General features: G+C 47.9%; 2 protein-coding genes and 1 long non-coding RNA gene across 3 annotated transcripts in view; 2 read left to right on the top strand and 1 right to left on the bottom strand.

The window, feature by feature from the left end:
* The window catches only part of TADA2A (transcriptional adaptor 2A), a 25,066-nt gene extending 12,674 nt beyond the window's left edge, over positions 1–12,392 (bottom strand). The window contains exons 1-8 of the mRNA XM_083806798.1: positions 12,304–12,392; positions 11,025–11,193; positions 10,160–10,266; positions 9,160–9,219; positions 8,421–8,512; positions 7,366–7,523; positions 5,849–5,937; positions 5,027–5,099 (exon numbers count right to left, since the gene is read on the bottom strand). Of these exons, the coding sequence (XP_083662924.1) occupies positions 5,027–5,099; positions 5,849–5,937; positions 7,366–7,523; positions 8,421–8,512; positions 9,160–9,219; positions 10,160–10,266; positions 11,025–11,049 (604 nt within the window). The 5' untranslated portion in view covers positions 11,050–11,193; positions 12,304–12,392. The remainder of the gene's footprint in view (positions 1–5,026; positions 5,100–5,848; positions 5,938–7,365; positions 7,524–8,420; positions 8,513–9,159; positions 9,220–10,159; positions 10,267–11,024; positions 11,194–12,303) is intronic.
* On the top strand, positions 12,117–18,285 carry LOC310884706. The gene is made up of 6 exons (XR_014574347.1): positions 12,117–12,151; positions 13,615–13,733; positions 14,429–14,540; positions 15,289–16,544; positions 16,752–16,829; positions 17,299–18,285. It is a non-coding gene; the product is annotated as an uncharacterized lncRNA (long non-coding RNA).
* A 3,588-nt stretch (positions 18,286–21,873) lies between these two features.
* The window catches only part of ACACA (acetyl-CoA carboxylase alpha), a 124,616-nt gene continuing 119,698 nt past the window's right edge, over positions 21,874–26,791 (top strand). The window contains exons 1-2 of the mRNA XM_083806085.1: positions 21,874–21,981; positions 25,846–25,892. The gene's annotated coding sequence lies outside the window, so the exon portion shown is untranslated. The remainder of the gene's footprint in view (positions 21,982–25,845; positions 25,893–26,791) is intronic.

Genomic DNA, 26,791 nt, shown 5'->3' on the forward strand with positions numbered 1-26,791 from the left:
CGTCTAAACTTATCTATCTGCTAGAAGAACAAAGAGAATAGTTCACAGCAATGTGAAGAAGTACAGGAAAAAGCCATGCTCATTAGAAATCATATCCTTTTCAAAATGAAATCTGTCTGCAGTCCTGGCTGATCCACTCAGAGATCCTTCAGCTTCTTTGTCCTATGACCATCAGGTTAATAAACTTTTTGGGTAAATTCTCAGAAGAAAAGATAAGGAGACACCTATCACCTTTCCTTCCCTCATTTTGTTAAATAATACACAAATTCTAGGTCATTAAATGAGCGTAGAGTTGGCTGGCTTTTTTTCCCTTTACTTTAAGCATTTCAGTATGCTCCCAGAAGGAGCCAGGCTTAAGACTTGACAGTGGGTTTACAGTCTGCAGAGACAACGTGCAGCTGCTTGAAACCAGGCAAGAACACGTCCCCTTTCAGCCCCCGCTGCTGCGTGAGCAAAGGTGGCCAGAACGTGTCAGAATCCAGAATCCACCCCTGCTCCTGTCGTTACAAGAAAAGAGCAAAACCGATACTGGCTGTTTATTGATTGGACTCTCCAATAAATAATGAATAAGGCAATTAAGAAAGAAGGGTGGTTATGTGGTTACGTGTCTATTCTAAAATATGTGTTTATGTGTAAACACCAAGAAGCCCTTAGCCTCTAGGCAATTCATCTGTGCAGTCCGCTGGGTAATACAATTTCTTACAACCAGGGCGAAAGCCCAAGGGCTGTGCACATCAGCTCTGGCGCCATCACTTTTGAGTTACACTTGCTGATCCTCTATTAACAAAAAAGTCTTGAATTTATACAAAACTGATTTGATGTTAACCTAGGAGCAAAAGATTATGTATGAAGGCAGGAGGGGTAGTACAACGTTCTCACTTCTTTTCGGAAATCTCTTTCAAAAGCAGTGTTCAAGAACCACCGGGTATTTTCATAAAGGGGTATTTAAGTTTCCTAATTTAAGAGCAGGCACGGGTAGTGAATTCTCCTTGCTTAAATGTGGGGATAAGAGAACGGGAAATGCAGTAAGTTAAACATGAATGAAATATATTACTAAGTGTTGGAATCAGTGCCAATTTATGGAAAATATTTTTGTATTTTTAAACCTTGTGCAAGCTAAGCTAGCATGTTATTTTCTGGGGTATGTGTGGGCAGAATTTAATGAGTACATGCACAAATTGCACTGGAGAGCCTCTATAAATATCACAAGCAATTGTGCACCAATAAGCACTGCATTTTGATGCTTTCACCTAAGTGCACAATATTCTAAAAGAAATTATGATCAACTGGGGAGGGGAAGGAACATTCATAAGAATAAATTAAGGGAAAAAGGGAACTTCTGTGTACAGAAAAAAGAGTATTTACTGCCACATGTTCTTTTGGAGGGCCTTTTGTTTTTGATAAACATATTCACAAAGAGACAACTGATTATAAGACCTGGAATACAGGAATAACTCTGACTGTTACACTGTTACCTGCTGCACTGAAATGAGAAAAGAGACACTGTATGAATGAAAATGATTTGACTGCTCTTTCCCCCATGGATTATACTAGGGAGTTACTTGTTTGTACTGGTAACTGAAGATAAGTTGCCATTCTGTGAGATGGTCAGAGTAGCTTTGCAGGATCCAGCGATAGGCAGGAATTCAAGGCTTCTTTCTCCGTTCCAAAAAATCAAAATATTTTGGTTTCTTAAGACAGTGTCCAAAACAGTTTCTTTGCTTTTCATTCCTCTTCAGCCTCATTTGGTCTGCAAAAACTTTTGAACGCTAATGACTGAGAGCTTTGTTTCGTGCTAACTAACCTCTGCTTGGCATGCAAGGCCCAAATAATGGGAAGAATGCAAACTAATCAAAGCGAACAGGCTGAGTATCCAGTGTGTGCCTGGTTGGTACAAACTTAATGGCTACAACCCAAATTTACTCCCCCTAGAGGAAAGCAGGACTCTAAGCAAACAGGGTATCTACCTGCAGAGTGTGTCAGAACCCTCCATAAAAGAATAAATACCATGTAGTATTTCAGCCATTGTCTTGTGTCTTATGGAAGGAAATTTCACTATTGTACAGCCAGAGTTGCAATTTATTCCCACTCACTTCTAAACGTGCAGTTTCAGCAATTACTTGTCAGCAGTAGAAGCAAAAAATCATTTACATGAGAGGGAAAGGGGAGAAAAAGCATGAGAAAAGGTAAATTACTAATACTATAATTCAGTCTAATGAAAACTTGTAATTCATGAAAATATTCAAGCTCTCTGAGCTTGAATAAACTGATGAATTTTTCATAAACCCGATAATTAATCTATGCTGCAAGACCTTATTGGGGATTTTCTGGGCGATAAATGTGGCAAACCGCTGTTTTACTTCTACCTTAAAAAGAAAAAGTTTACTATATGGCCAGCAAAGAATTTGTCTCAAGCAGGTGTAGTGGAAGACAGCCACAGGGCTGCTTTTCAAGGACACTTCTGCGAGATGCAGTGTAAGAAGTTTGCCAGTGGGCAGGGCTGGGGTAGTGTGGCACCTAAGAGCCGTTGCCGGCACGTACCCGGACAGGACAGGCATCCTTGGGAGCGACTGCCAGAACTTGTGCCTCCAGGGCTGCCTTGCAACCTCCTCTGCCTGCAACTAGAAAGTGCAAAGATTTCCTAAGCAGTCCGAGCGCCTGCCCCTTCCTTCAGATCCAAATGCTGAACCATTTTGTATGGTATTAAGTCATGCAATTAAGCTGCAAAATATTCCCAGTGAATCAAGCAAAGTCAGCATCTGAGATCTTTAAAACTGCAGGACAGGAAGAGATGTGGCTCCTTCCTTTTTTCTTCTAGCTTGGAGAAAGCAAAGATCTAATCCCAAAGTTTCCTTTAGAAAAGAATTCTTTCCCTCCCTGAGATGCCTCATGTAAGAGAAAAACAGCTGGCTAGACCCTGCGACTTCATTTTTGTAGAGGCATTCTCTCTCACGTAGGCAGATCCAGAACAGCTGTGGGAAGCGAAGCTGCCAAAGTCCCTGAGCTAAGAGATCGAAAATGTAGTTGGTCACGCTGCCTAACCCCTGCCAAATGGAGTTTTCACAAGGCAAAAGCCTGATGTTCTGTACTAAATACGCAAGACAACTAAAGAATGGACTAAAGAACACCCAATGTAATTATCAGGCAAAATATTTGACAGACAGAAGGAAGTATTTTTTCACACACTATGTAATTAAATTGCAGAACTCCTAACTCAATTGTGCAGCTCAGGGCTACAGGATGTTATGGGGGCAAAAACACAAATATATATATAGTTCCAGCAGTAGTTAGCTAAGTTCATGCAGGACAGATTCTTTGGTCACAATGGTCTGAACGCAACCTGTGGCTCAAGAAGTTACTAAATTAATGACTGCAGGAAACTTGGAAGATACACCAGGAAAAGTATCAGCTTGTACTTGTCTTTTCTTACATTCTTCTGTGCGTCTGCTATGGGGTACTAGCAGGATACTGACCTAGACAGACCTTTGGTCTGGCCCTGCATAGCTTTATGATATTCTGAACGGAAAAGGAAAGCTGATTTTTGCCGTCAGATTTACAACTTAAACCAGGAGGCTGGCAGGAGACATCTTAATTGGCTGAATTGTGCAGGGGGAGGAAGAAATGTGTGAGGGGTATGGAAGAATGTGCTGATAAACAAGCTTGAATGAACATTAAACCAACAATTAATGAAGAGAACTAGGAAAGTATTTTGCTTTTCCAGTTTACCAGGGCTCACTATAGGACATGGAAGCAATAAAATATGTTTTATAGTAATAAAACAGTGGAGAGATGGCACGATGCGTCTGTGACAAGTCCAAAAGCCAGCTCCCCTTTCAATAAAAGTTAAAAGGGAAGAGAGATTGATGTATGATTCTCATAACCTTTTTTGTGCCAAGGGAGTTTGCATTCCTTAAAACTATGTGTACACTGCTAAATTTCAAACTGATTTTGTAAGTTTGGAAGGACTGTCTGTACGTAACAGGATTTGTCTGTCTCCAAAGGGTGGTAAGGCTTTAGCTGGGAACAGCCTGACATAGACGGAAGAATTCTGAAGCATAAACACAGTACTTTTAAACATTATGCATACTTATAAATGTGGGAAAAAAGTATGATCTTTACTTCTCTATGGATTAAAACCTAATTTTAATACTTTCTGTTATTTGGTATCACAGAAACTCAGTAGCAGTAAGCGAACTCATACAACTACCCTCGTCACGTACAACTAATGCTGCTGTAACTCTGCTATAATATGGTGTGCACGTTTAACACAGTTTCAGTGTGTTGCACATAGACTTGCACGATATTCCTCCTTGCTGTCTGTTTCAGTATCTATCTAAATAACAGATTTCCCAGAGGAACAGTGGTTGGAGTAACTGGCAACTCTTCTAAGAAAATAGATAAAGTAGTAGAAAAGCATATTCGCAACAGAGGGGAATGTGTTCCTCTTCTTTCTGGGACAGAACAAAAGCTGTGCCTTGCTACGATGCCCACACACATTGTGTAGATGGAAAAAGTACCTTTCAGATAGGAGGGGAGGTAATGTCAAGGCATGGTATTTCTGGCTGCAGTAGTTCTGTAGGTCTTTTTATTCAAACACCGATGTGCCTGTTTCCAGTCACACTGGCAGTTTAGATACTTTTGTTCTACCTAGCTATACTTCCTCTGCAGTTGATACTGGATAAAGAATCATCTGTGCTTTTCCTAAAGAGCTGCCTAGGTCTGATGGCGACTACTCAATTTGGGTCATGTTCTACTTTACAACTGGTTACCCTTCAGTAGTGAGTAAAGTGCACTATGCGAGATGTAAGTACCATTTGTACATCAGTTGATTAAGAGCTTTTAAAAGAGATTTGAAACCGAGGACCATAGAAACGTCAGTGTTTAAACCTCAGCAGACAGAACAGAGATCATTAAAAACGTATGTTTGCTTTAAAATAAGGATGTAGAGGAAAAAAGACCCAATGAAACACTGTGTACGCACTGTGAAACATTGCTTTCAAACAGTGTATGAAAATATGGGACTTACCATGCAGAATGTCTGAATCATCTTCTACAAAATCAATATCTCTTAAATCCCACTCAGCATAGTTGTCAAACTCCTGTTCAGAGGGGATTAATAAACTGTCACTAGCTAGCACTAAAAAACTGGTATCAAGTTTCAGCACACATGTAAGTACTGAAAACACAGACGCTTACACATGCATGGCTGTACAAGGTTCCATCCTTGAGCAATGTACATCACAGGGGAACTTAAGTTCTGGCTGTAACCAGAACAGGATACGGTGATAGGATAATGAGAATTAATCAGGTTCTCCCCATGGCTCCCACACTGTGGTGAAAACTCTGCTCAAACGTATAAAAACAACACACCCCTCTATGGTGGAATTCATCCCTCTATGTATAGGAGCTTGTTTTGCAACAGGAATCGGGGCCCTGGGCCCACAGCTAAAAACACTGAAAACAATGCAGCCTTTCAAGAGGCCTTTGGATCAGGCTCCTGTGTGCTTCTCCAAGGCAAATGAAATAGAAGCATACTGAATCCGACCCCTTCTGCCAAGCATCCAATTCATGACATCGAGTCTGCTTGAGTAAGAGCCGTTCGCAGTGGACGCCTGGTGGCAGCAGCAGCCTCGCAGCCCGGGGACTCTCGGGTTGCCTGCTCGCTGCTTTGCAGGCCTGCAGCGCCACCTCTGCAATTAAATCCTTGGTTTAATCAGTCTGCCCTGTCATTCTGCCAATGACTTTCCTATGAAGACTAAAGACCTATAGGCAGAGGCATGCAAGCACGTGTTTGCTGATCTCGCATTCAGTAGCAAATATAAAATAATGAGAGAAGAAAGCGTCTTACCTCAACAAAGTCAGCTCTCGCTGGCATATACCCAGCCATATCTCTGGAGAGCAAGGAATCAAAAGTAGGCCGTGGGGGGTCATCAGCAGCTGAAAAAAATACAGGTTTGCAGTTGTTGTGTAGGGCTTGGGGTCTTTTCTAACACAAAAAGATTGTAAATAAGTGTTTCTTTGGAACAAAAGTGGGGATAATTAGTTGAAGAAAAACACCCTGATTGGGGTTTTATGCAGGGTTATATTCAGAAATTTATTGGGAGAAAAATACAGTAATCTCAGATCTTTGCAGTATTCTTGAAAGTCAAACACAGAAATTCAAGGTAATAAACAGGCTATAAAACATAAACTCTGCATTTCAGAACTCAGCATCCCCCTGGTAAGCCTCTGCCGAGACTTGCTCTCAGTGTGCAGGTTCTTTTAGTTAATAGCAACAGGGGTGTTAAATCTGCCACCTTCTGGGTGCCATTTACAGAGAGCTGCAATTAAAGCTATACAGCTCTGAAGTTTTACAGCGCTTCCCAGCTGAGGATCTCAGTGTTTTACAGACAATAATGGACCAAGGCTCACAACAAACTTGTGAAGGAGCTGAGCATTATAAGTCCCATGCTACAGATAAAGAAAGCTGAGGCACGGAGAATTTCTCTTGGCCCATGTCACATAAAAAAATCAATGACAGCCAGGAATAGAACCAAAATTGTCCAGTTCCTACTGCTTTAGCTCTGAACACTTTATAATGAAATTTAAACCTCCAGATATCAAGCAATCTTTTTGCCCAGCTATTTTGGGGAGCCTTACACTGGAACAGCTGACAGACTGGGGGAATTGTAAAGATGTTCAATTTAAGTAAACCTGGTCATTTGTTAAATTGCTGAAATTCAACACACACTTTTTAAAGGCAGTTTTGAAGAGAGAGGTATGAAATCAGCATTGCTTAAAGGGAGTGATATTATGACAAATTTCACCAGCAAGGCCTGTACGAAACAGATAATCAGATGAAATACTTTAGAGGTAGAAACATCTTTTCAGTTAAAATTGCTACACAGGGTCTGGAAAAGATAAGCAACCACCTCAACATTGGGGTGAGAACTCACACTGGTAATTACGAGAAGCGCATGCTGTTATTTTGAGCCACATGTGAGGTAGCTTTGAGGTAGCTTGTCTTTTGAATTAATATGTACATCCAGACTTTTGCGATGGTGATTGCTGCGAATGACCGTTTCTACCGGTCTGGCAGAAATTTCTGGTTTTGAGCAGCTGATGTCTGTATCAGGCCACTCTGTTCCTTCCCCTTTCCCCCTGAACTTGTAGTCATTTATATCTGATACAGCAATGATTTAGTACGGTGTACAGAAAACCCTACGCCGTTCAAGTTAGCCATAAAAACAAGCTCTCCTTTTGGGAATGAAAGTGAACTCTGTGTGTGGTATATGTCTTTCTCCAAAGGCTGCTATCTCAATTTCTGAGGAGCAGAGACCTTGCAAGGAAGCTCCCTGTGTGTGCCAGCAGGCAGGGCGTACTCACGGTGGAATGGGATGGCCGTTTCGCTGTGCTGTGCCTCCTCCACCTGCTTCAGGTTCAGTAATGTAGATGCAAACAAGGGGTTGTTGATAAAGTGTTTCATATAATGTTTCTCACACTCCTCCTTGGATTTTGTACACATCTGGTTGGCTACGTCCTGCCTGAAGCGGGGAGAGGGGGAGGCTTAATATGAATTACACAGAAATATTGAGTTCTTTTCAAAACATTGGTCTCAGATCTATAATGAATATGCTGTAGGATCTAGTCAAAAGGGACTAGGTATTTCCAGTAGGTTCACTCTTCCACCATACTAACGCCTAGCCGATACTTCGATGTTTGATTGAAGGTACTGGGCTTGGGAGCACTTTTTTGGTGATGATGTCAGTTTTCAGCCTTAATTATGACTGTACACATAATTAGCACTGTACACATAAGAACTCACAGTTCTCTTTCTGAATAATTTGGTGTTCTGTACTTTTCATATAGCAATCTTTTTATGAAGGAGAAGAGGGATAACTCATGCCTACAGATCTCCTTTCCTTAAAGACGCACAAAAATCCTGTAGCAACTACAGAAATTAACAGAACATAATGTAAAAATATTAAATATTTCCAATGGTCCGTTCTAAATGTGACAGAAAAGCAGGATACAAACAAACAAAAAACAATACCTGGCTAGTCAACTGTAAGCAAACTGAAACCAAACGGGATAAGAAACTGCAGTTACTTTTTACACAGGAGTAAAATGAGGCACAGAAAATCTTGTGCAATAGTTGAGTTTCTTCAAAAACGGGTGACTTTAATGTGAATGGAGGGAGCTGTGTACTTTGCAGAAGGTGCCCTGCATCACACAAGAGGCCTTTAGCAATGTCCTTGTATATCTAATAGTTGAAAACAGAATCTGCTACCCCAGCCTTCTGCTTTAGCTGCTAAATTAGTGTCTCACCCATGATGAGTCACTGAACATTCATTGTGCACTGATGCATTCAACAGTACAATCCAGTGAAATGAAAATCTACCCATCATCCGCTGAAATTGGCCGAGCCGCTAAACTCTCACCAGTTTCCAAATCCACAGTCCATCACAGCTTCTAGCAGTGCCATTTCCTCTTGAGCTGTCCAGTTAGGATCCAAGACAGGGAAATCTGAAGTCTGCAGAAAAGAAAAAAAAAAAAAAAGGCTAATCAGACTGCTGTGATTCTCTGTTATAATCCATCAGATGGATGAAAAGCAAAGCAGCTCTAGACTACAGGGCAACACAGTGTATAGTACCGGCAGTTTTAAAATTTTTACCATCTCATGAATCCTGATAACTGTTGAATTATTTAAGCTATTGAGTCATCACCTACAGTAAGGACTTGTTTGTTCTTACTAGTTTTTTCTCCTGAATACACTGTTACATGTTCTACCTACCAGCTGTAATTTGACAGTTATGTGATGAAACACAGTAAAAATTACAAAAGATTTTTTAAGCGATTCATTTTGGGGGGAGAAAAAAGCAAAAATAAAGAAACAGAAGTTGATTCATCACGGTTAAAGATCTGGTAAGCCTAGTGAGATGCATTGTGCTCTCTAGGCAGAATAAAAAATGTACCTTTAAATGTCTCCACTATTCCACTATGTTCCAGGTGGACGTTTTTCTTTACTCTCAAGGAAGACTTTTAAAAATAGTTCTAAACCTCTGAATCGAGTAATTGTATCAGTTAACATTTTCACATAATATTAGTAAGCAAATTCAAACTCCTGGGAAGTTACAAGAGTTCAAGATTGAGTAGGTATAACCTAAAGGGAGTATTTACCATTATCTCGTAAGTGTGATCACTTTGATGTTTCTTGTATTCAAATCCTCGCGTGAAACACTGTAGAACAAAAGATTAGCGTTATGTTACTCTCTCACTTCTGTCCTGAAAACATTTTAACCAGCTTCTTTTTTCCTTTTATTCTCTGACCACTGCGCATATGAAATATCCAACGTATCCCACCCGATATGCTAAAAATGATATTTATTTTTTCTGATTTCACTTTAGAAAAAATATATAATGGTAGAACAATCTGTGTTAAAATAATTGAGAAGCTTTTTGTACACAAAAAGTGTAGTAGTGTTCTTGTCTCTTGCACCAGGACAGTTTGCAGGAATTTTCACCACTTAAAATTTCTGTTTTTTTTTAAGGACAGGTAAAAGAACAAAAATACATCCAATGTACAAAATATGGTTTTGTTGTACATACCTGAGCATAAGGCTAAGCTCCTTTTTCAGTATTAGAGGTTATTTCCATTTTTTAATCATAAATAATGCAAACTTATTTAATAATTAAAACCAGTAGTACTTTCTGTGGTTATCTGATCACACATAAAGATTTTTAAATAACCATATCTGGCCACAGTTATTGTAAATATTGCAAATTTCCCCCTAATTTCCTTTTCAATTTGAAAGGAAGAAAAAAAGTTCTGGGGACAGGGAAAGGGTGTTGATGGGTTTTATTTTCTATGCCATAAAAAATGCCAGCAACAATACCTCTCTAGACATGCAGCAGCATGCTCTGTTACACAGTCAGGCTGACTGCGTGTATTTAGGTAGCTTTGGCTGCCTTCACAAAGATCTCCTTTGGCTGCTCATGCCTCAGTTCTTCAGCCTCCCATATTTTCTTTGTCATTTCCCTGTCCCTGAGCAAATAAGTGTGTTGATACAAGTTTGCGGAGACCAGTTATTAATGTGTTTATGGAACAGCCTGGCACCGGACAGGCCTTTGATGACTTTCTCAAAGAAATGAAGGTCTTTGCTTTTATCCTTGCGCTCACCTGCAAGCAGAGGAGGAAGGGAGGAGGCCCGCACTCCGCACACTTCACGTAGGGCTCTGTGAGGTACGAAGAGCAGCCTCGGCACGGAGGCTTATCAAAGGGGTCATCTGTGAAGCCAAAAGTAAATCTCATGCAACACAAACATGGCACTGGTTTTACAGTCACCCCAAATCACTCGTGTCCAGCAATTTAAAATGAATCTCTTCCCTACTGCAGCTTCTCCAAAGATCTGTTAAAAGCTCCTCCTTCAACTAGAGTTGTAAGGCAGATTTTGGCACTTTCGTCTCTGCTACAGACCCGGTGCACTGAGGGCCAAACCCAAACGTGTGCAATCGAGTTGGAATCAAAGACAATTTTCTCTGCAGCAGCCTCCTGGTACAACTCAGCACTGCTGCCCAGGGCCGCTGACCAGAGCCACGGCCGTCTTTATGGAGCACGCTGCACAGAGAGCTGCAGCCTCCCAGCCACCCGCCCCATCTGACTCGAAAAGCATATTGCTGCGGTTGGAAAGGCATCACCTCGACGGTTCTGTAACCCGTCCAAGCCTCGGACTCTGCTCAGATTGCTCAGCAAGGAGTGAAACACTGCCCTGCAAGTTCTTCTTATTCTGCTCATTGCAAGGTAGTCAAAACACTGTCATGAGCAATATTTTTTTTTCAAAGAAAATGGATTTGAACTAGCCCAACTATGAAAAGTAGACATAAACAAAGACCCAAATCATTCATGTAGTCACGCTGTTGAGAATGTGATCAAAGAAGTGACCCCGTGGATCAAATATTGCTATTTTTCTGTCTCTCCCCCAGCCAGCTGCCAGCAGCTTTAAACAATGCCAGACGCTTTCTGGACGTCATCTCGGGGCACTTACTGCTGAAGGAGGCCAGGCGCTCCATTCCTCTCCCCGGCTGGTATCCTTGCTCCTCTGAGTAAAGCTGTCTTGCCCAAAAACCCACAGCGTAGGCTTTGCCCTGAGCAGTGTGTCCCACAGGGGTGTCCTCTGCCTGCAGGAATCTCGGGGGAAGTCCTCCTGGAATGTCCTGAAGAGAAAATCAAGAGGGCTGTCAGCAAACCGGGGCCGTCTGACACGGCTGCGTGCTTTCCGCCCGTGAGGAGAAACCAGATGCGGAGAGACGGGGCGTGTGGCGAGAAGAGACGCGAGGTGCTGGGGATGCTCCTCGAGGGGCCCCACCACGGATGGTGACAGAAGTGACCGCGGCGCCAGCAGCCCTCACGGCACCGCGGCGCGGCCGCCCTGCGGCCTGCACCGTACGGGATGGAGCCGGGCGGGTTTGTAGCCGGGTTTGGCACTTCCCCGCCAAACCCCGCGCGTGACAGTGCCCGCGTGTGACGGGGACCGACGTCGGGGGTGCATGGAGCCCAATTTCGGGACCGCAGAAGCTCCGAGCGTTCTCCAGGAGCAGGGTGGTGGCAGCCGAGCAGCCCGCGGGGGCTCCCCAAGCGCCCGGCCAGCCCCGCACAGCCCCGCCCGCCCAGCACCACTGCTGTTGGAAGCCAAACTCGGCCGTCAGGGGCTCGCAGGGACGCTGGTACCCCCCGAGGGCAGCAGGGACTGGGGGGGGGGGGCTCGGGCAGGGGCCGGTAACCTGAGGGGGCTGCAGGGCACAGGGCCGGGAGTCGGCACCCGGCTGCCCGCGAGGCGCCGGCCAGCGACGCCTTGGGTCGGAGGCATCCTGCCCGAGCCTGCCTTGGGCGAGTGGCCCCTCCCTGAGGTGTTCATTACACGTGTGAAATATTACATTATTTCCACAATTAACTGGTACCAAGCGGCCCCCCGCGAGCCCCCCCAGGGCGCTCCGCACCCCCGGGCGGAGCAGGATGGGCGCGGGGGCCCGCGGCGCGGCCACACCCACCCAGGCCCCGCCCCCGCCCTCAGACCCCGCCCCCTCCCGCAGGCCCCGCCCCCTCCCGCAGGCCCCGCCCCCTCCCTCAGGCCCCGCCCCTCCCGCCGAGGCCCCGCCCCCCGCGGCCCACGAGGTACGTCACGTTGCGGCGCGGTGCCGCCGCGCGCCCCGCGTTCCCCCCCCCCGCCCGCTCCCCGCTCCCCCCGCCCCGCTCCCCCCCCCCCCCTCCCGCCCCCCCCTCCCGGTCCGCAGCGGGCCGGGCCCCGCCGCCCCCCCCCCCCTCACCTCGCGGCTGCCGGGCCCCGCGCGCCGCGGCCTTCCGCGGCCCCGCCACGGCCGTGCGCGTGCGCGGGGCGGGCGGGCGGCCGTGCGTGCGCGCCCCCGCTTCGCCCCGCCCCCGGCCGCGGGCTGAGGGAACGCGGCGCGGGCACGGCCGGGCCCGGCTGTGAGGGGGGGGTCGGGCTGTGAGGGGTGTGCGTGCGTCTGGTGGGACCTGTGGCCATCTGTATAGGATGTATATTTATATATCGCCCTGTATTTATACACGTTTCTGTTATATGTGTGTATATTACCTCATATTTATATACATTTCTGTTATATGTGTGTATATCGCCCCGTATTTATGCACATTTCTGCTATATGTGCATGTATTGCCCTGTATTTATATACATTTCTGTTATATGTGCGTATATTGACCCATATTTTTTTATATATCAGATACTTACATGTATACATTGCCCAGTATTTATATATATATGATACATATATGTATTTTGCCCTGTATTCATATATATATAATTATATATGTATATTGCCCTGTATTTATATACATTTCTGTTATATATGCATATATCGCTCCATATTTATTTATATATCAGATACTTACATGTATACATTGCCCTGTATTTGTATATATATGATATATATGTGCATTTTGCCCTGTGTTTTTATATATCTAATCTATATATCGTCCTGTATTTATATACGAGAGGTATATGTACATATTGCCCTGTATTTAAATATAAGATATATATGTATATGGCCCTGTATTGATACATATATATACACATATAAGTTATATATATAAAAATGTTATAAATAGGCGTATAAATGTATATGTCACGGGCTGCCTCTGCCTGTTGATGCCGGGTTTGAAGCGTTTAACACCTCGGGGGGGGCTCAGGAGCTGCTCTCACAGACACAGGGGCAGCCCGTGGCCGCTCGTACCTGAGAGCTGAGGATTCAGGTCGGAGGCTCATTTCGTGTTGCTCAGAGGGCCGTTTTGGTTGTTTCAGGCGTTTCGTGTTGCTCAGAGGGCCGTTCCGTGTCAAAACGCCAACAGCTCGGGCTAGAGCCCAGCAGTCGGTGTGGGCACCGCTCCCCCGAGGCTGCAGGAGGAGGCCGGGTACTCCCCGGGCGTCTGCCACGTGTGTGCTCCGTGTCGGAGCTGTGTAACGGCACAACTGAAAGCACTGGAAATTATTTTTTCCTTTTGTCTAGGCCTTAAATGCGTTCCCTAAATTATGGGAAAAATAAAATAGTTGAGGGAGGCAGAGTTTGGAACGTCAGTGAAATTTTTATTGCTTATGCCAACAGGTTTTTCCAGTATCTGGGAATTAAAATAGGAATCTGGGAGGTTAATGGAAGGACTCAGCCTACGGGTGTCTTCGCAGCAGCTCTTTTCCCAGTGAATTGATGTGACTGCCCCTAACCAGGTAAATGTTTCCTCTGATGTTACGTCTGGTTTCAGTCTGCAGCGGTTGGGTTGTTTAAGCTGCTCGTGTTCAGTCTGCTGCTTCCAGTAGGTGGTGAGGAGAAAGGTGAGGTGTCTGAGTAAAAAGGGTGTTCCAGTAAGGCCTGCGGCATTTCTTGGGTGGGTTTCACGGATAATGAGGATTTTGGATCTTTTCATTTAAGGGTCTTGCTATTACGCTTCTGTCTGGCAAGGGAAGAAAAAAATACCATGAGGAATACTAAGGAACCGTATTGCTGGAGTGTTACCCCAGCGCTCCGTTCTGTTGGTTTTCAAGCTAGTAATTAATAGTGCGACATCTCCTGGCTGAACTGAGCTCTGGAAGTTACGGCAAGCCTAATGTCTCCTGGAGGTAGCAGTGACATAAAAAGCCTTAACTCTGTTCAAATGGTTTTCAGCTTAGGAGAGGCCCCAAGGTGTTACCACCTGATGGCTGGTCAATGGCTCTTAAGGGTCTCAGTTTAATTTCCTCACCTCTCGCTGTAGCCCATTTCTCACAGCACAGTTTCACTCCGGGAGGGTCAAAGTGGATAATTTGTAACGAACAACGTGCTCACTGTTCTGCCTTTTTCTACTCAGAAGATTTAACAAATGAGGTAATTTTCATTTCTGTTTGAAATTGTTTACCGATCGTTTCTGCACGTTAAATGTCCTCAGGCGGTTTGTTCTGTGTGTGCAATATCTGGAGGGCTTCTGGTGTGCCAACGGGGTCAAGCTCTCCAGTCTCACTGCGGAGCACAGTGACAGACAAGCAGCCGGACAAGGCAAAGTTAAGTGACTTGATCCCTAGTCACAGTGCGGGGTGGGAGTAGAGCATAACTGCTCTACCTCAGCAGCTCACGTAATGGGGTAGGAAGCACAAGATTAAGTCATTTCTTCATGAAAAGGCACCTTAGCCATTCATTTTCAGGGCCACGGGGATATTTAATCTTTCGAAGTGGAAGGGATAGGTCTATCTATTTCCCTTGGAGACTTGCTTGTGCTGGGGCCCGCTATCCCCCGCTCAACGTTTGGTCGACGCTGACTGGTCATACCTGTGCGAGGGAGTCTGAGAGTCAGGCAAAACATTGCAGCGATTTCTCTTTCGTGTCCTCAAGTAGCCGGGTTAGAAGCATTCCCGTTTGGTGACCCACTGGCTCTGAGGCTGCGTACGTGCTTCTGCTGCTGCTCCGTCTGCCGGCCATACAGTCAGAGCACCGGCACTGAGGAAAGAAGCAAAAGCAGTTAGGGTGGGGGATAGCAGCTGCTCAAAGCTAAGAAAAGGCTGTTTGTTTCTGGAGGGACCGTGGTGGGACTAGTGGGTGTCTGGGCATCAAGGCGATACGACTTCGCAGGAGTAACTTGGCGTATCTCAGCCCTGGGGTATTCGGTTCCCAGCACCGGCCTCTTGTAGTTGTGTGTTCTCACCCGCGTGCTTAAATAGTGCATCCTACAGCCTGCAAGGCGAGAGGGGGTCACCTCTCCTGACTCAGGTCCTTTCCTCTACCACCCCTAAACCACTCTTCCTCTGGCATCAGGAGGATGCCATCACCTCTAGGAGGAGCAGTGTCCCAGCGCAGCCGGAGGTTTGTGAAATCCTCACGGTCAGCACGGCGCAGTGACTTGAGGGTGCCTGCAAAGCTCAGAGCGTGTGTTCACCTTGTCCCTCTAGACTGAGCACCCGGGCTCTGCCCGTGCCTGTGAAGACGGTTCTGCCTTCCCGAGAACTCGGTGAATGTGCTTTAACTCGCCGGTCATGGTCCCACGGCTGGCCTGGGTGAGGGTGGGGAAGGAGGTGGGAAGCTGTCCTGGTCTAGAACTTACCGAGCAGGGAATTTCGCTTATGACAATCATGATGAAGCATATCGGAGTGACTAACAGGATGCAAGCGATGAGCAGTTTAACGAAGATGCATATTTTTTGTCTGATCAGCAAATCTTTGTCATTTCTGGGTGCAATTCCCTCTAAAATGAGAGACGTAAGAATATTTCAGATATCTTTACAAGCCCTTGACAGTTCAAGATTTTCTTCATTTTGGTTAAGTTGGGCTGAGTAAGGCGGGCTGTGGCAGAGGAACGATTCAGAGGCTCCTGGAGGCTTTTGCTGGAAGCCGTAAATCTCTCTGGAATCTCAGGATATTTTTACGTTAAAATATTTCAGATATCTTACAGTTCCTGCCTGCTCCCAAGAAGAAATGGGTGTGTAAGCCCCAGCACAGCAGTACAGTCAGGCTTGTAACTTCCCAGTGAAGTCCTGTGAGGTTTTTAAAGGAAGCTCGGAGCTGTTGGGGGAGCTCAGGGCATGCTTGAGCATTGGTAACTTCCTGTGAAAGTCAGCGCTTAAATACTGCTTTCTCCGTACAGCCGTGGGTTCGCAAATGACCTGGGCCAATGTATTTATTGGTAGAGCCAACACCACTATTCAAAGAAATTACTGGCTGGGAGAGCTTGGGCCAAGAGGTGTGTGAAAGCCAGGATCCCTTCCATCCCTGCCTCTACTGCTCCGCTGCCTTGCGGCTCAGCAGGGAGAACTGGAACCTACCCCGTGAAGTCTGGTTTTCGTGGCGCACAGCTGGGATAGTCGGAGCCCCGGAAAAAACTTTCCGCTTGAGCAGCGTTGCTTTTACAGCACGGCTGGACATCCCTGGCAGGAACACTGGAAAGGACAAGTTTTAAATCTGGTTATTTGTTTCTGTTTGAAGTGCCAGAAGCATTTTCCAGAATAACTTGCGCGCTGAAACAGTTGACAAGGAACGACAGAGTACTGGCAATTTGCGGCATAGTACCACAGATAGGTAGGTTTTTTTCTGCTTGTGTGCTATTTTCCAACGTACAGAATTATCCATATGTATTAATATTGGAAACTGTATTTGCCAAAACCTCCTGGTCCTCCCAAGAGAAGGGAAAACGACAGCATGGAATTGGTCCAAAACTTGAACCTTTCCATAGCTTTAACTCTGACTGTTACTCTCTCCTAGTTTTTAATTGTTTTTCCCCTATAGAAAGGCACAAGACCGCTGTCCTTTCATATACTTGAACAGATATTTGCTACGTTGAACTTCTTACCTTTTCCTCTAAGAGTAAGTTTTCTATGAAACTTCCTTCTCTTGGGCGTCAGTAAAACACAGCTGTGGTTGAGAGCGGGTGCCCTGACTGCACTGGTGGTGACTTCAATGCTCTGCAGGGTGCACTTCTCTACGGCCTGCTCTGCCAAATCTCCGAGCGTCTTCTCCAAGTGCAGCAGATTGACTTGCACGGGGCTTCGATGACTAAAGCATTTCAGAGTGCTGACTTTTTGGCTTCTGCTTAACTTCCCTTTGGTTGCTGCTATCCCAGGGGCTGGAAAAGGATAAGAACTGCATGCTAGATATGGCTCCTCTTAAATTATTCGCAGTTCCTCCTGCGGAAGGTTTGAGCCAGCAGTTAGCTGTGAGGGATGTACTGCTGTAAGGAAACTTCATGGACAGCTTGGGGTTAATGTTACAACGAGGAAAACTCAAGCAAATTCTCTGTGCATAATCCCTTTGTTGTTCCTTTTTGTCGAACTAGCTTTACTCTTAATCCTTGATCACCGTAAGTTGTTACACTCTCGAGGACAGCAGTCACACCACCTAACTTCACAGCCACCTAACCACCGCTGGGCGGCTGCCCAGGACCCTCTCTTTGGGGTCCCTGTTGCCACTGGGGACTCCAAAAGCCATGTGGGACCTGAGGCCCTTAATTGAGGCACTCAGATGCCAAAAGCCGGCGGGTGCAGGCCCCAGGGTGCTGAGGAAGGGGCAGTTCTATCAAGTTCAACTCTGCAGTTAGCCCTGGGGTAAGTTTGCTTCCTTTGCCACAGCAGTTGGCTGAAAGTTTCAAATTTTGGGCATAATTATTGATGGCAAGTGACAACAGCCATCGGGGGTTACTGGAACGGTCCCTTTGGTTTCCAGCAAAACGGAGCTAAAACTCTGCGTGACCTTTTGTGTCCTTTTCGGCCAGGTGGCTGAGGCATAGCTGAGGCCACTGAAAACGCTGGGCATGCCACGAGCAGCCCTGGCAGCTCTCCTCTTCCAGCAGCTCCTTACCTTGCAGAAAGACGTCCAGGCTTCTTATGTGGCCGGCTGTTTCTGAGGCATTTTCCACGTGGCATTTGTAGTCTCCGAGGTCTGAGGGGAATGGAGTGAAGGCTGAGCAACTTTTAATTACAATGTGCAGTTAAGTCAGCACTACCTGCTTTTTGGTAACTAATTCCAAATGTCAGTGTTTTGCTGACAGCAAAGGTGTGAGGATTTGGGGTGAGGGCGTATGGATTAGAGACTTACTTCAGTGTATGGGAAAGAGACGGTTAACACATAAACATATTTATTACTAACGTTTTTTTAAGTCAGTCTCCTACAAAATCCTCATTCAGTTAGAGCTTGCAGCTATGTGAGCAACTCACCTTTTCCGATGAGCCCGGTGTGTGCAAACACTAAGCTAAATATTAATATCGTGACCATGATTGCATGTGCTGCTCACAGTCTCGAAGCCCTTTTTATCTTTACTGCTTCCTCCGAGTATCGCTGTATAGGTGTCCAGGCAGATACCGTGCTGATTAGAAGAGCCCCCGGAATAGCTCTGTGATCATAAATTCCTGCTGAAAACTCCTGCACCTTTATGAGTCAGCGTACGGAGAGCTGAAAGTTAGTGTCAACTCACTGCACGTCGTGCTACTTCCTAGTTCAGCTCCAAGCAGCAGAGGTGTGCAGTTTGGTAAGAAACGGGCCTGAAGAAAGCCTTATCTGTCAGCCGAATGTCCTTCCGATAGGTGCGTCCCGAATGGAGCCCGGTCCTGCAGGCGAGTCCCAGAGCCGAGCGCTGAGACGGGCGAAGCAGGTGAACGCGGAAGGAGAGGGCTCGGGGTGCTGGGGGCTGCTGGGCGCCAGGGGCTCGGCTGCTTCTAGAACCCGGCACGCCCTGCCCGGGGCAACCGGAGCCCCCTGGGGCTCTTCGGGTTGATGCCGAAGCCCAGAAGCGCCTAGGACAGGACAAGGCTGGCAGGAGGAGGGCTGCCCCCTGGAGCTAGCAGTGCTGGGTGTGAGCCAGCAGCTCCTGGGGTGGCTGTGCCCGGTGCCTCCAGAGGCAGCACGTAAAGCAGTGTCCAGAGATGAGTGGGAACATCAGGACAGCGCCTGCAGCTCTAATCCAAAAGTCCTGATGGGACCGCTTTGGTCCGCCGCATGGATTGTTTTGGAGAGCTGGCGTTTTCCACATAAGACACAAGGTGGCGATGGAAATCATTTTTTCCTCCAAAGCCTCTGACTTTTAAATACTGAGTAGCCACAGGTCAATGTCCCGGTCACAGAAGGAAGGATACAATATTTTTGTTGAATCTGAAGCAACCCCCTGAGTTTTCAAACGGCTCATAGTCCAGAGGTTTAAGAAAACTTGCCTGTAAGCATTACAGAATCACAGAATCATTAAGGTTGGAGAAGACCAATCATAAAGAATCAATATAGAAGTATGCCATTCACCCTTTTCCAGTGTAAAAATAACAATTTGAATCTTCCTGAGAAATATAAACCTGTTCCCCCCCCCCCAAGTGCAGTATGAAGAATAAACACGTAGCTGCAAATCAGGATTGAAATGATTGCCCAGTTGAACAAATCTTTTATTATTCTCAAGACAGAAACCATCAGGAACCCAAAATTTGTCAGCCCGGTAAATAAAAACTCAAAAATTTTGTAAAGAGAACTAGATTTTAAGCAATTTCAAACAACTAACTGTTCATTTTGCATGCGTTTGTCCAGTACCGTTACTCCGTGTTCGCCTCCCAGCCCCAGCACTCGGTTTCGCTTTGTGACTCGGTGTGCTGCGTCTCTTCTGGGCTGGGAGTGCTGAGACGAGCCTAGCTTTGCAGTCTGACAAGATGATTTAGGGCACTGCCTGAAGCCGTAAGAAAGCTTAGGACTAATAGCAGCACATCTTGGGGATGGAGTTAGCAGTGGCAGTTCACCTGCTGACTGCAGAGGAGGAGATTATTATTATTATTACTTTGTTTGTGATTATCCTGGTAAACAGGCAGCTGTTGTCAGCGTTGCGAGGGTTACCATTTCTTTTCTGATGTTTAAAATCTTCCGTGGTGTTTCCTAAATGAAAGATGATTTTGGTTTTAAAAGACACCTGACCTTTCTCTCTTTTTCTTGCCTGCCAGGACAGGAGTCGTACCAGGACGCATGGTGTCACTAACCCCCCTAACCTAGGATGATCTGTCCTGTGTTTGCACCAGTGACGTTATCAGAGCCTGGGGAAGAGACATGGAACCCGGGCTTGGCGTCATAAAAGGTAATAACATTTTCCCTGCTTTTTTCTGATATATTTGCATTATTAAGGCTATGCTTGCTTTTTTGAGAAACCGCGTGTGTGGGGAGGTTCCACATGTAAACAGTGTGTGTGCTGTAAGTCGCGTGAAAGTAAGTAATGTCTTGTGTCCGGTTTCCAAACGCAGTGGGAAAGGGACATGGATTTAAGCAACATCCCCTACCCCTCAAGAAGCAGAATCGTGGTTACGATTGTAAATCCCCTGCCGTTGCAAAGTACGTCTGAGCTTTGCGAAGCAGGATGTTCAGATTGAAACACACATTCTTGCTGTCCACAGTTTGAGGCTTGAGCACTGTCCTTTCTAACTACTTCAGTCTAGAACTGAAAGAAATGAGAACCCATTTCTGTTCCCATGTAAGTCACAGCAACATTCACCAGCTGTCCCAAATGCGGGATTTGATTCAGCACGGCTAATAATTGTTGTTGGGGGCGCCTTACCCTCAGTATACTACATCTAAATCAGTTACTGTAATTCCTCCCAAATTGCATTTCCTTGTAAAACATCGCCCACCAATACTCATTCACAACGAAGGGATTTTGCTGCTGGTTCAGTAGGGAAGTGCAGCTGTGAAACATACCAAATCCAAAGCTTTTATTTGCTTGTGTAAAATTCACATAATGTTTTGGGAAGCATTCTGTGCTGTGTGTCTGCAAATAAACTGTCCTTGTGTAGGATGTGCACTAGGATTCCTCTGTGAAAAAGCCCCAGTGGTAATGTTACAGGGATAATTGAAGTGCAGCTTTACGGCCCTCAACGCCGAGGGCTGCTATTAGCGTTACAGTTCAAAAGCACCTTCCCAATCCACACTCCACTGTTGATGTATTTCGTTTGCTGTCTTCTTGCGTTCTTTTCCCCGGCTGCCCTTGGCCGGGCGAGTTGCTACACCCGATTCCGTGTGGCAATCCCTCCTCCGGCAGCGCTCGCTGACTGGATGGCCGCGGCGGGCAGGGCGGGCGAGCGGGCGGCCTGCAGGTTTTCGCATGATCGGGGTGCCGAGAGCCCTGGGCACCGAGCGCCTGTCGCAATCCCTGCTTTTGTAAGCTGCGCGTGTGGAGTTAGGGGCGGCTTGGGGTGGTTTGGGGCACGGCGCCTCGGCGGGGCTGGGGCTTAGCGCTGCGTGCGGCGAGGCTTCAGCCTCCTCCTCTGCCTCCTTCAAATACATTTTTTTACTGGGGAGAGGCCCCTTGTGTAAAATGGGGCGTCCTGAGGCACAAATGAAGGCGTTTATCCCCTGAGCAGCCTTCCAGGGACACAAGTAAAGGCGTTTATCCCCTGAGCAGCCTTCCAGGGACACAAGTAAAGGCGTTTATCCCCTGAGCAGCCTTCCAGGGACACAAGTAAAGGCGTTTATCCCCTGAGCAGCCTTCCAGCCGTGGTGCCGAGGGGCCTCACCCCAACACCTCACAGGCCCCAGCCCCTCATGCCCGCACCGGCGCCCCCCGCGGCTTGCAGTGGTTGGCTCCGGGCCGCCCCCGTTCTCCCCCCCCCCCCGTCCCCCCCCGTCCCAGCAGTGGGCGCGCCCAGCCGGCCGCTCAGGCCATGGGCGTCTCCTCGTTAGCCCCGCCCCGCGGCGCCCCGCGCCGCTCTCATTGGTCACGCCCCCCTGCCCGCTGCGCGCCCGCGGGGAACCAATGGGAGCGGCGCGGGAGGGGAGGGGGCTTAGGGGCGCTTGACCCGAGGTAACCCCTCGCATCACACCACCGCGCCGACGGGGCGTGGCCGGGGGCGTGGCCGGGGGCGTGGCCGGGGCGGAGGGGGGCGTGGCCGGGGGGCGTGGCCTGGCCGGGGCTTTGGCGGGGGGGGCTCCGCGCCGCGCCCCCAGCAGCGCCGCTGCCCAGCGCCAGGCCGGGGGCCCGCGGCGGCTCCGCTGGGGTCGGCACCCTGAGGTGAGCGGGGCGGGCGGGCACCGGGACCCCCCGCCGGCAGCACCGGCACCCGCACCGCTGAACGGGGGCCGCGGCGGGGCCGGGGCTCGGCGGGCGGCGCCCCTGGGAGGCGGCGGCGGGGCCCGTCCGGCCGCGGGCAGCACCCCCGGGCCCGGCACGGAGCCCCCCGCCCCGGGCCTGCCGGAGCCCTGCCGGAGCCCCTCCGCCCGGGGCAGCCCGGGCACGGCGCTCCCCAGGGGCCGGGAGCGGATCCGGAGCGGCCCAGGCTCCCCCCCCCGGTGCCCGGCCCCTGAGGGTCGGCCGGGCTCGGGCACGGCCCCGGGTGGCTCAGCGCGGGGTGGGGGGGGGGGCTGCTGGAAGCGGAGGCCCCGCTTCGTGCGGGTTTGTGCCGTCGGGGCAGGGCGGGCGAGGGTTTTAGCCTCAGCACGCCGGGGAAGCGTGCGTGCCCGTTGGATGCGCGGCTCCGCGTGCGTTTGTCACCGTGCGGTAATTCCAAAGCGGGCGAGGAGCTCCCAGCCTGGGGGTGGGCGCACGCAGCGCCTGGCGGAGCGCCTCGCCGTGCAGCGAGAGCGGCCGGAGAACTTCGGCGGGGTCCTGCAGCTGCTGCTGAGGACGTTTAGGCCAGGAAGCGAAGCGAAGCCGGGTTCGGAGCCAGGCGGCGGCTCCAGGTGGAGCCCGCAGGTACGGGCTGCTGGGGCTCGGGGCGTCCGCAGGGGCGGCTCTGGGGGTGAGCTGGGTGCTGGGTGCTCGGCGCCCGTCCCGGTGCCGGGGGCTCTCTGTGGCCTGGGCGTGCGGGGGCTCAGCTTCCAGCCCTGCCATGGTTGTTGTGTGTTCCTAAAGGCAATTAAGTAGTCACGCTGTTAAACAGGCACGCGGCGAAAACAAAGTAAAAATAAAAGGTTTCTTTGTTGCGTGCTACCTGCGTTCATTCAGGTAGGGTAGTGGAAGTGCAGGTGTCCATCGTTCGCTTGGTTAGCAGTACAGATGCCTGGGTTTTGCTTAGTGGGCCTTTAAATAAAAGCAGTTCTCTTAGAATTCCTTTTTCTATGGCTTACTACTATTGTAGAGGTGCTATTCTGTGTTTTTGAAGGAACCTACAACTAGTTTTCACAAAGTAATGCAGTTCTTTTCAGTAGTGTAGTCCTCTTTAAAAAAGGGTGGTTTGGAGAAGAAAAATAAACTCAAAATTAAAATTAATTAAACTTAAGATTACACTTAATTTTAATTAAAACTTAATCTCTCTCCTACGTTAAGTTTCACGTCCAGGTATGGTTTGCAGTAATAAGAATGATCTCGAAGTGAAATTGCCATAAAAACTTCTAAGGCCTAGTGTTCTCACACGCGCGTTTCATTGGCGAGCCGAAAACGTTTCGTGTGGTAGTAGCATTGTGGAGAAGTGAGCTGAGTTTTGTTCTACCTCAGGCAAAAGCAGATGTGTTACTTCTTAAATTTGGATTGCAGAGTTTTCGTTGCTCGTAGCACAAGGCGTACAAAGAACGTGATTTGGGTTTTAAATAACCCCCCAGCTCCGCAGACGTTAAGGTATGAAAATGCTGTGCGTCTGCTGGCTTCCAATATGAGCCGGCTTCTTCGGAAGGGAGGAGTGTGGCTGTGATTCTGTAAAGATAAAACCGTGGTTTAACATGTGTTTATGCAATTGAGCAAGCTCCGAGTGCGTGACGTTACACGTTCTCCCGTCCCTGCGAGATGCAATTCTCAGGACGTATCCCTCCGTAATTCACAGGGCTTTTTCAGTATCTCTGCAAACCTCAGCGTAGGGTGTGTATGTAGTCGAGGAGCCGGGCAATTTTGGTTTCGGGGCCTCGTTCAGCGCTATTAAAACAACGGTACGTGCGCTCGGGTTAGCAGTGCCCGCTGTGGTGCTGGTGGGTAGCTGAATTTCAGGCGCCGCCTCCCAACCCGTGGCCGTTGTTTGATGCAGCTTCGGCCTTCTGTTCGCAGTGTGGGAAGCAAAAGGCTTCCGCGAGGAGGTCTCCGAGAAATTATACGTTTTATTTGGCCCCAGAGGATGCTGAAATTAAATTAAATGTGAATAATGGATTTCAGCACACCGAGAACAAGCCGAGCTTACGTCTGATTTGATGCCAGTTTGTTACCGGCTGACCGCGGAGCTTCAGCAGAGCTCCCAACTTTGGGCCTGGGCTGCGCGGGGTCAGCAGTGCGCTGGTAAATGCGCTTGAATGGGGCTCGGCGGATAACTGACTGCTTTCGGAAGGAGTTGTACAAACACGCTGTTCAGTCAAGTCGTCTGAGCCTGGCACTGGGATCGGGGCCTTGGCGCTGCTTCGGTGCTTTCTCAGGGAGCGTTTGTGTGAAACGCCGCGCTCCCGCTGCTCTTTTTCCTTTACCTAGAGGAGGAGAAACAAAAGCCTCGATGCTTAGTTACTGAAGTATAAGTATTTCAAATAAGAAAAGTATTTCAATTAAGAAAAAGTCTTAATTAAGGAAGGGTCGGGGTTCGTTTGGCTGTATCCCATGTTCCTCAGTGCTGATAGTTTTGCCAACAGTAAATCCGTCTGGATGAAATTCTCCAGGAGTGATCTGACGCCAGAATAAATATACACATAAATGTAGTGTTTATACGCACAAAGAAAATTTGATTAAACTTTGCTATCTGAGCAATGGGAATAAATGCGTAAAGAAATCCTCTTGTAGGGGTTAGTTTCTACACTTCACGGGTGGGGGTGCAGGCTTTGCAGTCCTGCCGCCCAGTCTTTTCCTCCTCTGCCCTCGAAAAGGGGCAGCTAGATCCACCATCGGAATACCTCCGTTGGACGGGTGTTTGTGGCTTTCCAGCCACGAGGTGGTTAAGTGCATCTCCCTGTAAAATGAACTGCCTGTGGCCCCGGTGAAACTGGAGTTTGTGGGAGTAGTGATGTCAACACCGGGTTTGATCTAAATAATTCAGTCAAGTACGTTCATGGTAAAAGTGCGGGAGCCAGTTGGATCTGTTTTTAATTCTCAGTTACTGATGAGAAGAAAGAGCATGGTGTTTAAGGGTTGCAGTGCCTATAAATTCCTCGTCTGTGCTCTAATTAAAGCTGTGATCACGTCCTGTTTGTGTTATAACCTGGTCTAGTTTTGCTCGTGTACCGGATGAAGGCTGTCCTGTACGTACCAAACCTATCGCGCTGCATCGCCGTAGCGTGGCTGGAGTTGGCAGGGCTGGCGAGGCTTTCTCCTTGGTTCGGGGTGGCATTAAATGTACCAAACCATCCCTTCTGCGGGACAGTGAATAGCAGTAGTGCAGTGCCTATTGAGAGACTGGGGCCCTGAGGCCATGGTTCCTCATCTGTCTTGTCCGTGCTGCTGCGTCACAGTTGTTACGGTTTATTTCACAGGTAAATACTGTTTTTTCACATGTAAAAATACGGCGCGTCAGCTGCGTTTTCTAGCCCCTGGTTTCTCGTGAGGTTTCTAATTTTCATCGGGATTTACTCTTGACCATCAAATTCAGCTGAAATTGGACAGCAGGTTCAGAAGCTCAGAGGTGGCAGAGGAAGAAATTTGAATCAAGCAGGTAGCACTGGCACAAAACAGCGTTTCTTTTAAAAACGGTGCTAAACCACGAGTAGGATGATCAGGTGTCCCTGTCTTGTGCGCGCTAGCACGGTGCTCAGAAGTTGCCAGAACGATGGGCTGGCAGGAGGTGCCCCGGCTTGACTTGGGCGTCGCGGGTCCAGCTCCTGCTTTAATCGGCGACCAGGAGCAGGCTGTCTGACCTGCGCGGTCCTTTTCCACCCCGTAACAGTTCTGCGTTCACTGTCTCATACAGTCGAGTAAAAACATGCAGAGTATTCTTCGTAACAGTAATATTTACTTGTTAATTCTTTTGTTTTCCAGTTCATTTTGGAAGTGGATAACTGCCCAGATTGCAAGAATAACAAGAGGTTGGTGCACAAGCATTTCTAATTTTTAATTGTTTGATTTCCAGCTGTGTGTAGATAAGTGTGTCAGAGTTGGGCAGAGCATATCCAATGATAAGTCACCATCCCACCTGTCTTTGTGCTCCAAAGTATTCCTTTGTTCTCTGTCTCTCGTGTTCCTTTGTTTCCAGTTATATTTTTTTATTTTATTTAAAGAAAAAACATTCATTCATTGTGGAAGCAGCACTGATTTTGTGATACTCAAACTTCACCTCGTTAAGAGATTCTTCTCTCTATGTGATGATTTTTAATGGTAAATGGAGACCTGAACTTTCATATTTTCATTTTGACAAGTGTAAAACGTGCCACTAAGTTTCAATACATTACCATAAAGTAGGAGCTATCCCCTGCCTGACATGGGTGATCTGAGACTGGGAGGTTAAAGTCCGTGCGATGTTGCAGAAGATGGCTGAGCCAGTCTGACAGCTTGCCGCTGCCAGGAAGGGGAGGTTTGCCTTCTCCATCGTTCCTTACCTGGATCCTCCTGTCCCCTCCCTCCGGCTTGTCAGACCCATTGCTGCTCTGATTCCGCTTGCTAACCTTGCAGGAAGGGATCCTATTTTACTGGTTGGTTGTGGTGCTTTTATAGAATCAGGGCAGAAGGTGGGCTGGAAGGCACCTGAGCTGCTGCAAGCCGGCAGTGTGAGCTAAAAGGTTTTGAGCTAGCAGGTCAGAAAAACCAGCCGCTGGGATCCCCGAGTCCTCGTACAAACAGAGAAGGCAGCAATCGTAACAGAGGTGACTCTTCTCGGTCCTGGCCGCCCACCTAGGTTCAGCCATGGTGTTTGAACGTTGCATTTCCAGCTGGAAGCGAGCTTTGCTTTGTCGTTGTCTTTGTTCTGCAAGAGCAGGCATTAACCTCA

Source organism: Anser anser (genome assembly GCF_964211835.1).
Source record: "Anser anser genome assembly, chromosome: 20".
Classification (NCBI taxonomy): Eukaryota; Metazoa; Chordata; class Aves; order Anseriformes; family Anatidae; genus Anser; species Anser anser.